The 15,180-nt window shown below is 37.8% G+C and overlaps 1 protein-coding gene across 2 annotated transcripts; it reads left to right on the forward strand.

Moving 5' to 3' along the window:
- The first annotated feature begins 265 nt into the window (after positions 1-265).
- LOC125779112 (uncharacterized) lies at positions 266-15,157 on the forward strand. 2 transcript variants are annotated; one of them, XM_049459675.1, is made up of 3 exons: positions 266-1,009; positions 1,102-4,911; positions 4,976-15,157. In XM_049459675.1, exon 3 carries the CDS (start codon positions 13,006-13,008, stop codon positions 14,500-14,502), a length of 1,497 nt encoding a protein of 498 aa, XP_049315632.1. In that variant the 5' UTR covers positions 266-1,009; positions 1,102-4,911; positions 4,976-13,005; the 3' UTR covers positions 14,503-15,157. The 2 variants fall into 2 exon arrangements, with proteins under 2 accessions (XP_049315632.1, XP_049315631.1); XM_049459674.1 differs by having other exon boundaries at positions 1,102-15,157.
- Positions 15,158-15,180: the final 23 nt, after the last annotated feature.

The following is a 15,180-nucleotide window of genomic DNA, read 5'->3' on the forward strand; positions in this document are numbered from 1 at the left end:
CATAACTAAAGATAAGATGTTTGCATATGATAACCCATGGGTTCTTAGAATGCATTTTAGCAACTGTTTGTAAATGTACTCACACTAAAACAAATCCAAGGTCACACAACATAGGTTCAAACAATAACCAACACATGAACATGCACTCATACACATATATTAAGATAGTTAAGATAGTTCTTAAAATTGTATTATCATCCTGAGATTCCTCCAACCATAGACAATGTCGACATTTATGTTAGACATTGTTTACACGGTGCGGCTTGACTTTAGAATCGGAGTGATTGCGTGAGTGATCGCTGGATGGTGTACTTAGTAAATTTGGTAGGATGTGTTCGGAAATATACCCTCTGATAAGATTACTGATTTGTGAAAAAGGGTAATATGCTCGACAAAAATGTGTGAGAGAAATTGTCAGTCCTTCGGGCCCCCCTGGGCACGGGCCCCGTTTGCCCTTATGGTAAAGACGGTAATGCATGGAAGATGCTACAGATGTGACTGTCTCCGGTGATGGGAATTGGAAAAGGTGTGGTTTTGCATTACTTTATGGTGTCAGTTCTCTAATAGGATATCAATCAGGAAAAGTCTTGGATGTCATTGTTAAATGTTCATATTGTAAGCTATGTGAGTCTTGGAAAAAAAAATTAGATACGGCAGAATTTGAAGAGTAGAAAGAAAAACACATCGAAAATGAACAATGTACCGCCAATCACACTGCACATTAGGTCAAATGAGCGTTTTTTCTGTGCAAAAGTGATAAGAATCAAAGTGCCGTTTCACTTTTGTTGTTGTTGTTTTTTAATTGGCAATACTCCAAAACAAAGACGCATGATTTTTGTTTGTGCTAAATATAGAGTACCGTTACACACGTGTGCGTCAAAGTCAATCGATGCAAGTCTTTCAACAAATGTGATTGCAAGTTCAGTAGTGCTTGGTCATCTTTAAGAGTGTGTTTAACGAATTGTGTTGATAATAATTGATTACTGGAAAATGGAAAATAAAGCTACAAGTAAGAATATATGTATTTAATTAACATTGGCTTATGTGTATGTCGCTATACTTGATAATAATTCATTAGTCTACATATCCTTAAAACTGTAGAATTTATCTAAAACTTTGACCATAAAAAAATCTGATTTGTTTGATATATGGCGAAAAGAATGCACAAAAAAAGGAAAGTTTGATGCTGTTTTAAAATATGTAGTTGGCAAAATTGAAGTTAATATACTTTCGGATGAAATTGAGAAACATATATCGCAAATATTACATTTTTTTTGCGTAAATTTGGCAACAAAGTGAGAAAAATCTCACAGAAACATAAATACCTTTAAAAAACAAAATGAAGCGTGGCTTAATACTGAAACAAATTTTGTGTTATACGACATTTCTAAAAAAGCACCACCTACCACTGTTGGACGTCCACGTCTGCCATACAGCGCCAAATCAGATTTCGGAAAAAGAAAAGAAGCCGCAGACCTATCAGCTCAAAAAGCTGATACTAATCCTCTAGTTCGTGTAGCAGCAACATCGGCTCATACACAAGGTGATACTGATCTGGCTGCAGTCCTGAAAGAAAGCATGGAAAGTCCAACAAGGCCATCAAAAATGCTGAAATTTGTTAACGAGAATCCCAAACAGCCAATTCCTTATTCAACGGATGAGGCCTTAGCTTTCCTTCTTGAGCATAATTTTTCAAAAGAGCAGTATAATGCAATACTCGATGGAAGCAAAAAAAGAAAAAGCGACATATATCCTCATTATAGCAAAATTACAGCCGCAAAATTAAAATGTCGACCTGAGGGTATAGAAGCAAGTGAGACCCTAGCCAAAGTTCCGTTGCGAAATATTTTACAACATACGGCTGAAATGTTGATATGCAAAGAGAAGTGTTTCAAGCTGTAATGGAAACGGAAAAGGCAAATTTTGTAAGCTCTGAATTGATATTAAGCTACAGATTTGATAGTAGCACTGGTCAAGCTCAATTTAAGCCAACATTTAATGAGCCAGGTTCATTAAATAGCAGCGATAGCTCTCAATTGGCTACAACAGTCATTCCCTTAAGGTTACTGCTCTCATCGGGTAAACCAATTTGGAACAACCGCACACCACAGTCTGTAAGATTTTGCCGTCCCATTAAACTGGAGTACATAAAAGAGACAAAAGAAGTGATTTTAGCGGAGCACCTGGAATTAAAAAATGAGATTAATGCCTTGAAAACCCTAACAATATCAATTGGTGATGGAAAATCTGTGGAAGTATCCTTTAATTTATTTTTAACACTAATTGATGGAAAAGTTTTAAACATTATAACTGGGACTAGATCAAACCAGGCTTGTTCCATTTGTGGTGCTACACCTAAGGACTTTATGAACACGTGTGATTACAAAAAAAAGTATTTCATGCAAAAGAGGAAACCTTAAAATTTGGAATTAGCCCCCTTCATTTTTGGATTAGATTTTTTGAATTTCTATTACATTTAGGCTATAAATGCAAAATACAAAAGTGGCAGATACGAGGAGAAGATAAGTTACCTGCCTTAAAAAGAAAAGTAGACATTCAAAACGATTTTTGGAAAAAGCTTGGACTTCGCGTAGATGTGTCCAAAATATGAGGCTCCGGTTCCACAAATGACGGGAACACTACTCGTCGAGCTTTTACTGAACACACTATTTTTTCTAAAATAACTGATGTTGACGAAGACCTTATATTTCGTTTCAAAATAATTTTGATTTGAAATATATTGCTTTAAAACAGCAAAACGTTTTCAGGAGCTATATCCCTGGCTGCCAATGACTTCTACAGTCCATAAAGTACTAATAAATACATTCAAGAGAAATAATAGAAAATACTGCACTTCCCATGGGGTTTTTTGGAGACCAAGCTGCTGAATCGCGACATCAAATATACAAAGCCGATAGATTACATCACGCTCGTAGAAACAACCGCACCAATAACCTATTAGACATGTTTAATAGGGCTATCGATACATCAGATCCATTAATTTCCACATTTTTTTTAAGTAAACGCATTCAAAAGAGGAAATGTATCACACTTCCTCCTGAAGTCATTGAACTATTATGTTGCAGCGAACCCATAGAAGATTTTCAACTTAACAACCAAGATGATGAAATTAATGAAACTGAGGAGGAACTTTTTAATTTAAATTTACATAATGAAGTTGGTCGCCTTGTCGTGGCGAAGGGGCTAAAGTAAGAGTAAAGTGTGCATCCCAAAGGAAACGCACTCTAATCTTACGAACTAAGAGGGACACTTCATAATTCCCACAATAGTGATATGGATGAATAAACCCCAGGTTTTACGCCCATTTCTTATTGTGGAAGTATGAGGATACCCGAACCAACACCACCCTAAGCCAAGGTGTCGAGGTACCCGTTCCGAGGGCTGAATGGTCAGCGGGGGTAATAAATAGCTGATCGCGAACGGTCCCCTCCGATGCCGGGTGAGGTCGGAGGTATAAAAGCCTTCTCTCCGCATGGGACCAAAATATGAACGAATACAATAACAATACAACAACAACAACAACTACAACTACAACAACCATGACGACAACAGCGACGACTAAGGACATAAGCTATAGGAATCCAATCAAGGAATCCGAAGAAGACGAACTACTTGCCTCCAGCCAGGAGACGAGTAAGAGTACTACCGGGCATACCAACCAAAGTATACCGGTAGATACAGCAGTGAAAACCTCAGTTATAAGGGAGGAAGCGTCCACCTCCAAGGCTGCCATGAGCACCATCCAAAGTGCACTGGCGGCTAAAGGAGAGAGCAAAAAGAAGCGCAAGAAATCCCAAAATCAGCTGAGAAAAAACCGGTACCAGAGGGCAGTCTTCATACTAGGGAAGATAGCCAAAGACCAAGCAGCCGGTACACCAGTTGTTGAGGCTGAAACAAAGCGCCTCAAATCCATCGTCGAGCGAAAGCTACCTGAAAAGGAAGCAATCACAACCTCAAGAAGGGAGCAAACGAGAGAGCACTTCTCAAAAAAGAAATCGCTCTACCACAGAAGTACCCGGAAGTCAGCCCAAAAAACCGAGGAGGAGTGAAGGCGAACACAGCAGCACAACAACGGCAAGGCATTTCTGCGATGTAGCCAGGGATAGCCTGCAGGTGGCCATTTTAGATGGAAATTCCTCCTCTCCGCGCACTACACAGGAGAGATGGGTGGAGATCGACGTCAGATTGTCGAGTATGGTGCGAAGCTATGTACTCGACAATCCGGCGGGTCCTCACCCGGAGTTTGACTCCTCTGAGACCCTCAGGGGCTACAGGGTCATCAAGTGCGCGGACCAGGCCTCGCTAGATTTCCTGACGGGTAGTGTTGCTAAAATTAGCAACGCCTTTGTAGGCCTCCAATTGAGGCTTATACCCGCCGGCAATATTCCGAAGAGGCCTCGGGCTCGCATTTGGCTACCCCCACTAGAGGAGCCAGGCGAAAAACTCTATACCTGGTATAGATGAGTGGCAGCTTATCAAGGAAGAAAAACCAAATAAAGCAAGCAAGCCAATACGAGTGGCCATTTGCGATGAGTCCATTGAGGCTCTGAAGAAGACTGACAACAAAATCAGCTTCGGAATACGCAAGGCCAGACTAAAAATCTTCCTAGGCGACAAAGCGGCTGACGAAGACGACACGGAAGAGGTCGACGACGCCAGCCAGTTGCTAAGGAATGTGGGCATTGAAGAACCCCGAGATGCCCAATAACAACAGCATAAGATGCGTACAGATTAACCTGCAGCACTCGAAGAGTGCTACAGCGAATCTGACAACCCTCGTGAGCGAGGGGGGCATCGACATCAGCCTAATACAGGAGCCCTGGGTCAATGAAGATTCCATAAAAGGGCTAAAGAGCTGCAATTATAACCTGTTTTACACACGGAACAGAGGTAAACCTAGGGCATGCATTCTTATCAATAAAAGTATAAATGCATTTCTTTGTCCTAATTACAGCACAGCAGATATCACAGTGGGGAAGGTAGAACAGAAGGAAAAGCCCTTCTTCTTGGTCTCGGCCTACTTGGCCCATGACGAAGACATACCACCGGCCCCGCTCACCAGGCTAGTAGAGGGGAACAAGAAAGATGATGTCCTAATAGAGTGTGATGCAAATGCAAGGCACACCGTATGGGGTAGCTCCAGTATAAACACCAGAGGTGAGTCACTCTTGCAGTATATTTTGAATAGTAATCTAAGTATTTGCAAGAAGGGCGATAAGTCAACTTTTATTTTCCCAAGCTCGGATAGGTTCCCGGGGTGGGAGGAAGTTCTTGACCTCATGCTATCAACAGACACAGACAGTCTCGTTGTGGATAACTGGAGGGTATCCGATGAGCCTTCCATGTCGGATCACTCCTGGATACTCTTCAGCATCCGCGAGAGGTACAGTGCGCCTCTCACATACCGGAACCCTAAAAGAACGGCATGGGGAAAATTTACCAGTATAGCAACAAAATGCCTCGAAAAGGGAGGCAATACGAGTACCAGAAATCCTGAAGAACTAGATTCAGAAGTAGAGCAGTTGGAAAAAATCTTTACCACAACTTTTTAATAAATCTACTCCGCTAACAGTTTTAAAAAAGAGAAAGTCCCTTCTTTGGTGGAACAGTGAACTCAAGAATTTGAGAACACAACTAAGGAAAGCTTTCAATGAGAGTTTTAGAACCAAAATCTGGCAGCCATATAAAGACATTATGAAGGTATACAAAAAAGCAGTCAGGAAAGCTAAAAGCGACTCATGGCGATCTTTCTGCACATCGATAGAAAGTTGCAGAGAAGCCGCTAGGCTGAGTAAAATGCTATCTAAAGACCATATTAATACTGTCTACATTAGGGTGGAGGGAAGTGATTGGACCTCCTCGGCAAAAGAGTCTCTGGAGGTACTAATCACAACACACTTCCCCAGGAGTCAGCAAACACCTTCAACGAGGGTTCAACCGGAACCACCGGTGAACGCAGCTGACTATCGAAGCCAAATAGTAGACAAAATGAAAATCAAATATGCCATAAATAGTTTTGCACCATTTAAAGCGGCAGGTCCTGACGGGATTATGCCCATAATTCTGCAGAAACTGGTAGAACCAATGGTTCTAAGGCTTGAAAATATATACAAAGCAAGCATTCAACTATCTTACATCCCAAGAAGTTGGAAAAGGAGTAAAGTTGTGTTCCTTCCGAAACCAGGCAGAAGAACACACGAGAATGCCAAGGATTTTAGACCTATAAGCCTTACCTCATTTATGCTGAAGGCACTAGAAAGGCTAATAGATATACACGTAAGAACAATAATGGCGGAGAAGTTATCGAAGTCCCAACATGCGTACATAAAGGGCCGATCAACCGAAACCGCCCTTCACGAGGTGATAATTGTGATTGAAAAATCACTACACCACAAGCAATACACCATGGCTGCTTTTCTAGACATAGAGGGCGCCTTCAATAACATAGAAGTAAATACGATAATTAATTCTCTGTCGCATGGGGGCATAGATGACACTGTGTGCCGATGGATACTATCGTTGCTTGAGAATAGGAAGATTATAGCTTCAAACGGCGCTGCAACACAAACAAGTTATGTGAGTAGAGGGACGCCTCAAGGGGGGGTCCTCTCTCCGCTTCTATGGGTTGTAGCGCTGAACGAAGTACTTCTCCAACTAAACGGTGGAGGAGTGAAAGCAGTAGCGTATGCAGACGTATGTTTCAGGTATGTTTCCTTCAACAGTCAGCGAGATTATGGAAAGAGCACTTCGTAGGTTAAACCTATGGGCTAAAAACAATGTTCTAGGAGTTAAACCGAACAAAACAGAACTGATGCTATTCACAAGCAGAACCAAAATACCTCAGTTTGAACTTCCGGTACTAAATGGTACAACACTCACTCTATCCCCAATAGCTAAATACTTGGGGGTGGAGAATGACACCAAACTGTCCTGGAAAATAAATATAGAAAAAAGAATAAACAAAGTGTTTAAATGAGTTAAGCATTCGCCTACCTTTCCCAAAAAACTGGCGCACCCTAATACGACCACGCAATTCACCACAGCTGATGACACCACAACAGAACACCAACACATCTCACTACAGCTGTACATCAACCCACTCATCAAAAGGGATAGAAAAAAAGGGAAAGCGGACACAATTCGACTCTCATAATTCGATCATCAACACATACACTCATCGCACGTCAGCATTCTCCATACACGCATCGCCTATACACATTCGTTTTGGATACTTTCGCTTAAACACTGCGCCGGGTCGACATCGACGATTCGCTACCACAGTTCGTTCGACTCTGCGCACATCGACTATTTCGACATCGCTTCATTCTACATCGATCCCGGATTTGTTTCCCTATTTAGAATAAGTTTCCATTTGGTGTAACCGGAATTTATATTACAAATAAATTAACACTTATTTCCGATCCGCTAAAATAATGGTTTTAATTATAAATATTAGTCGGGAGTGCTAGTGACTCCTAAAACTTAAATGCGGTGGTGTGATTCTCCCTTAGGTGGGCACCCAAATATTCATGGTCCTTCGAGCCTCACTGAAAGGCACCAGTGGTGAAACAAAAACCACAATAAACATATAAATATAAACTGTGCAGTGAGAAAAAAAAAGAAACAAAGTGCAGTGACACAAAAAAAAGTACATATATTTGCACATATACAGGTTTTGACTTAATGGTACAAAAAGTGTGGTGATTGGAAAACAAAAAGAAGGGAAACTTAAAAAAGAAAACACAAAAATTACAAAAAGGTGACGTGAATAACACAAAAACCAAATAAAACATAAATTTTTACGAAATTTGAGGTCACCGAAAAGAGTGCGCTAAAGTACAAAAAACAAAAAAAAAAAAAAAACAGTAGTGCAGTGTCACAGCAAATAAAGAAACAAAGAAAGTGCAGAACAGTGCAGTGTTTATATGTATGTAAATAAACAAAACAAGATTCACAGCGAATAAAAGACAAGGTGAAGTGACAAAAACAAAAACAAATTGCATAGAAAAACAAAATATATAAAACAATTTTAACAAGCAAACAAAAAACAAAAAAAAAAACACACACGCGTGGAACCTAAAAACAAAACCTAAATCGGGCACCAATAAAACAAACAAATCGAAACAAACGGACGTGAAATCTCCAAACTAAAAATATATATAAACAATAAACATACATATGAGCGCGAAATGTAATTACAAAACATAAATCGCGCGCGAAAGGTAAAAGCTCCTATATAACAAAACATACACAAAAACGGATCAAACGGGCGCGAACAATTAAAACAACTATACACACAAGCAACAACACCTTCAAGAGCTGAAACAAGAGAAGAGAATTGGCGATAAAAAGGGGCATGCACACACATACGTTTTCCCCGAATCAAAGTGAGCGTATCTATTTCACGTTATATTTAATATATGCACAAAAATATGTACATATGTATGTTTTAAGTTAAGGTTTTTCGTATTTAAAAACCTCATGTTAATTATTCAAGTTCATGTTTTTAATTCAAATCGTCGCATTATTAAAAATAGTTAAATCAAGTAGATACATAAAGCTTGATATTCCAAAAAAAATTTGCCCAGCAATACCCCTTTTGTTTAACAGCAACAATAAGCAGGATTGCATAAATCCAAATATCAATGCGAAGAAAGGAAAACAAATAAAATTAAATACAAACATACATATGGATATGCATATAAAAATACTATATAAAAAGTAAACGTATATATGTCACTTACTTACTTAACAAGTATAATTGCTATATTTATATATTAAATTACATACATAAGAGGACAACGGAAAATACAATTTTTTTCTATTCCGTTTTCGCGTCCTCTCTTTTTGCGAAAAAATATAAACATACGGCATACAAACTGCCTATGCTTAAATAAATGACGCGGGAAAATTAACAATACAACAAATTGTTAAAACATATACCTTCATAATTTATTCAATCTAACAAAAAAAAACCCAGCTTAACATAAAAAATTATTGAACACACATATATATGCATACATATTCGTACATATATATATATTTTTGCATACATATATATATATTTTTATATTCAAAGACCATATTGGCAATTATCCGGCAATACCCCTTGTTCTTTGGCAACCAAAAACAAGCAGGATTGCATAAAAAAGCGAATTGATCTCTCTAACGAGCTCTCAATTGCTTAAAACAAAAACAAACCAAACAGAATTACACAAGCATTACAGCACATTGTTTGGTCATATACATTAGCACAAACAATTTGTGCATATGTGGAGGGAAGTGATTGGACCTCCTCGGCAAAAGAGTCTCTGGAGGTACTAATCACAACACACTTCCCCAGGAGTCAGCAAACACCTTCAACGAGGGTTCAACCGGAACCACCGGTGAACGCAGCTGACTATCGAAGCCAAATAGTAGACAAAATGAAAATCAAATATGCCATAAATAGTTTTGCACCATTTAAAGCGGCAGGTCCTGACGGGATTATGCCCATAATTCTGCAGAAACTGGTAGAACCAATGGTTCTAAGGCTTGAAAATATATACAAAGCAAGCATTCAACTATCTTACATCCCAAGAAGTTGGAAAAGGAGTAAAGTTGTGTTCCTTCCGAAACCAGGCAGAAGAACACACGAGAATGCCAAGGATTTTAGACCTATAAGCCTTACCTCATTTATGCTAAAGGCACTAGAAAGGCTAATAGATATACACGTAAGAACAATAATGGCGGAGAAGTTATCGAAGTCCCAACATGCGTACATAAAGGGCCGATCAACCGAAACCGCCCTTCACGAGGTGATAATTGTGATTGAAAAATCACTACACCACAAGCAATACACCATGGCTGCTTTTCTAGACATAGAGGGCGCCTTCAATAACATAGAAGTAAATACGATAATTAATTCTCTGTCGCATGGGGGCATAGATGACACTGTGTGCCGATGGATACTATCGTTGCTTGAGAATAGGAAGATTATAGCTTCAAACGGCGCTGCAACACAAACAAGTTATGTGAGTAGAGGGACGCCTCAAGGGGGGGTCCTCTCTCCGCTTCTATGGGTTGTAGCGCTGAACGAAGTACTTCTCCAACTAAACGGTGGAGGAGTGAAAGCAGTAGCGTATGCAGACGTATGTTTCAGGTATGTTTCCTTCAACAGTCAGCGAGATTATGGAAAGAGCACTTCGTAGGTTAAACCTATGGGCTAAAAACAATGTTCTAGGAGTTAAACCGAACAAAACAGAACTGATGCTATTCACAAGCAGAACCAAAATACCTCAGTTTGAACTTCCGGTACTAAATGGTACAACACTCACTCTATCCCCAATAGCTAAATACTTGGGGGTGGAGAATGACACCAAACTGTCCTGGAAAATAAATATAGAAAAAAGAATAAACAAAGTGTTTAAATGAGTTAAGCATTCGCCTACCTTTCCCAAAAAACTGGCGCACCCTAATACGACCACGCAATTCACCACAGCTGATGACACCACAACAGAACACCAACACATCTCACTACAGCTGTACATCAACCCACTCATCAAAAGGGATAGAAAAAAAGGGAAAGCGGACACAATTCGACTCTCATAATTCGATCATCAACACATACACTCATCGCACGTCAGCATTCTCCATACACGCATCGCCTATACACATTCGTTTTGGATACTTTCGCTTAAACACTGCGCCGGGTCGACATCGACGATTCGCTACCACAGTTCGTTCGACTCTGCGCACATCGACTATTTCGACATCGCTTCATTCTACATCGATCCCGGATTTGTTTCCCTATTTAGAATAAGTTTCCATTTGGTGTAACCGGAATTTATATTACAAATAAATTAACACTTATTTCCGATCCGCTAAAATAATGGTTTTAATTATAAATATTAGTCGGGAGTGCTAGTGACTCCTAAAACTTAAATGCGGTGGTGTGATTCTCCCTTAGGTGGGCACCCAAATATTCATGGTCCTTCGAGCCTCACTGAAAGGCACCAGTGGTGAAACAAAAACCACAATAAACATATAAATATAAACTGTGCAGTGAGAAAAAAAAAGAAACAAAGTGCAGTGACACAAAAAAAAGTACATATATTTGCACATATACAGGTTTTGACTTAATGGTACAAAAAGTGTGGTGATTGGAAAACAAAAAGAAGGGAAACTTAAAAAAGAAAACACAAAAATTACAAAAAGGTGACGTGAATAACACAAAAACCAAATAAAACATAAATTTTTACGAAATTTGAGGTCACCGAAAAGAGTGCGCTAAAGTACAAAAAACAAAAAAAAAAAAAAAACAGTAGTGCAGTGTCACAGCAAATAAAGAAACAAAGAAAGTGCAGAACAGTGCAGTGTTTATATGTATGTAAATAAACAAAACAAGACTCACAGCGAATAAAAGACAAGGTGAAGTGACAAAAACAAAAACAAATTGCATAGAAAAACAAAATATATAAAACAATTTTAACAAGCAAACAAAAAACAAAAAAAAAAACACACACGCGTGGAACCTAAAAACAAAACCTAAATCGGGCACCAATAAAACAAACAAATCGAAACAAACGGACGTGAAATCTCCAAACTAAAAATATATATAAACAATAAACATACATATGAGCGCGAAATGTAATTACAAAACATAAATCGCGCGCGAAAGGTAAAAGCTCCTATATAACAAAACATACACAAAAACGGATCAAACGGGCGCGAACAATTAAAACAACTATACACACAAGCAACAACACCTTCAAGAGCTGAAACAAGAGAAGAGAATTGGCGATAAAAAGGGGCATGCACACACATACGTTTTCCCCGAATCAAAGTGAGCGTATCTATTTCACGTTATATTTAATATATGCACAAAAATATGTACATATGTATGTTTTAAGTTAAGGTTTTTCGTATTTAAAAACCTCATGTTAATTATTCAAGTTCATGTTTTTAATTCAAATCGTCGCATTATTAAAAATAGTTAAATCAAGTAGATACATAAAGCTTGATATTCCAAAAAAAATTTGCCCAGCAATACCCCTTTTGTTTAACAGCAACAATAAGCAGGATTGCATAAATCCAAATATCAATGCGAAGAAAGGAAAACAAATAAAATTAAATACAAACATACATATGGATATGCATATAAAAATACTATATAAAAAGTAAACGTATATATGTCACTTACTTACTTAACAAGTATAATTGCTATATTTATATATTAAATTACATACATAAGAGGACAACGGAAAATACAATTTTTTTCTATTCCGTTTTCGCGTCCTCTCTTTTTGCGAAAAAATATAAACATACGGCATACAAACTGCCTATGCTTAAATAAATGACGCGGGAAAATTAACAATACAACAAATTGTTAAAACATATACCTTCATAATTTATTCAATCTAACAAAAAAAAACCCAGCTTAACATAAAAAATTATTGAGCACACATATATATGCATACATATTCGTACATATATATATATTTTTGCATACATATATATATATTTTTATATTCAAAGACCATATTGGCAATTATCCGGCAATACCCCTTGTTCTTTGGCAACCAAAAACAAGCAGGATTGCATAAAAAAGCGAATTGATCTCTCTAACGAGCTCTCAATTGCTTAAAACAAAAACAAACCAAACAGAATTACACAAGCATTACAGCACATTGTTTGGTCATATACATTAGCACAAACAATTTGTGCATACTAATTAAAAAAGCGACTTGATCTCTCTAACGAGCTCTCAATTACTTAAGAATATAAGGAAAAGCATAATAAGCACACAAACAATTCGTGTATTTATTTAAATAGCGCATTGATCTCTTCAACGAGCTCTCAATTGCACAAAACATAAAACATAAGCACGTATAAGTCCAAGTATTAGGGTGTACCTAAATAAAAAATATTCGGACATAAAATATTTTAATTGATAAAAAGTACGTTTTCTACTAAAATATAAATAGATAATATTATTTTGCAAAAATGGTTAACAACAAAAATCAAAGTACACCTGAAGCTACACGCTCAAAACAGGCTATTAAATTCATTTCAGAAAGTGACAGTTTAACAAGATACTGCACTAGATTTGCCGCTTCACCGATTCACGAAAACTCGGAATCGTTATTGGAAGTAAAAGGCCAAAATCTTAAAAATTTTTGGACTCGCCTCCAATCGGCTCACGACGCCATTGTAGAATCTGACGATTCAGATCTACCTCAAAATTTTAAATCATCGGCTTACGATATTTACGAAAACTGCTTGGACCAATATGAAGAAACGAATGCTATGATCTCCGATCAATTAAAGCTCATTAAAGCAATTGCACCTACTCCCCACAGTAGAGTAGAGCTGCCACAAATAGACAATCAAGAAGCAAGTTCAGGCATCCAACTCGAGGTGCCAGCATGTGATACAGAAACCTTTTACCTTTATGAAGAATGGCCATCCTTCCGGGACATGTTCACAGCCGTTTACATCAACCATCCACAACTATCAAAGGCACAAAAACTGTATCACCTCCGATACAAAACAAAAGGTCAAGCAGGCGAAATAGTTAAACAGTTCGCATTAAATGACGACAATTTCAATTTCGCTTGGGAAGCTCTAAAAGCTAGATTTGAAAACGAAAGAATACTGGTCGATAAACAAGTAACGACACTAATGAACTTGCCAAAAGTTAAGAAAGGAACAAGTGTAGAATTCATCAAACTAGAATCCACTGTTTCAAATTGCTTGTCGATTCTATCGACACTAAATATTCCCACAGACAGCTGGGATCCTATTCTGGTAAACATTTGCACCGCCGCATTACCAGAAAAGTCGTTACTTCTATGGGAGCAATCGCTCTCATCACGAAAAAAGTGCCCAACGTGGCAACAAATGAAAGATTTTCTCATCACCCAATATGAAATTCCGGAAAGGTTAGAAGAAAAAATAATCAAAACTAAGAACAAACACGACCAAAATGGAAGCTTAAATAAACCCCAAGTTAGTAACAAAATCAATTCAAACAAAAACTTTTACAAAACGCAATCGTTCACATCCGAACAGAAAAAACATACGTCATGCGAACTATGTAAAAGAGGGCATAAACTTATATCTTGCGAGAAGTTCAAAAAATTAAACATTAACGAAAGGAACAACTTTGTCAGATCAAAAAGACTCTGTACAAACTGCTTGTCCCATACACATAATTTTAAAAATTGCAAAAGCAAATTTAACTGCTTATATTGTCATAAAAGACATCACACAATGCTTCCTTACAGCAGATATCCCATCTCACCCCAAAGAAGCGCATTTATAAAACAAACCAAGAGTTTAATTGCAAAAGCAAATCCGGAAACTGAAAATACTAAAAGTTGCCAACAGACACCATGCTGCTCAAAGGCACAAAGATCTCAAACGCTGCACAGTCAAACACAAAGTGGACTAGTTGCAGAACCAGTTACCACCACACCAACTCAAGTTGAGAAAAAATAAAATCAATACCTTAATTCACCATTAAGGAAATTTCGAAATATAGGGAAACTTCCTCCTATATTAAAAGCACATACAACTTTTCGGCCCCGCAGGATGGCTTTCGCCAATAATGAAAAAAAAAAAAAAATCTGAACAGATCCTAGAGCGGTGGCGGCCTACTAAACGCCAAATTAGTACATACATAAAAATATAAAATAAAAATAAATAATAAACACAGTTGTATCAAAAGTCGAAAAATCTACATTTTTTCGTAAATTTTCAAAATAAATAAAATCTTCAACAAAATTAAGGTTCAACGAGTACCATACTCTCAATGCGATAAAGTGATGCACCTACACTTACAAAAAGCAAAGGTCGCTCTTATCGTATCTATGTGGGATCAGCTATACAAAGCTTCAAATTAAATATAAAAAATTATCTACTCCACGAATCGAAGCCGTTCTCTATTCACGGCCACTCCCTCGCAAGATTCCTCTATTGTCACAGTCCTAACCCCAGGGCTAAAGAGTACCCATTCTGGCCATATCTGAGCCAAACGTGGAGTTACTATACTTCATAAGCCGATCGTAAATTAAATATCATAAAAATATTGCAACAATTGCCAATAATACAGAAAAATCAAGTAATAAATGATTAGCATAATAACTATCAAAGAAACAACCATATAAAGCGGTTGTT

Source organism: Bactrocera dorsalis, chromosome 6, assembly GCF_023373825.1.
Source record: "Bactrocera dorsalis isolate Fly_Bdor chromosome 6, ASM2337382v1, whole genome shotgun sequence".
Taxonomy (NCBI): Eukaryota; Metazoa; Arthropoda; class Insecta; order Diptera; family Tephritidae; genus Bactrocera; species Bactrocera dorsalis.

Coding starts and splice junctions, on each gene's coding strand:
- LOC125779112 (XM_049459674.1), top strand. CDS start 13,006: ATGGTTAACAACAAAAATCAAAGTACACCTGAAGCTACACGCTCAAAA.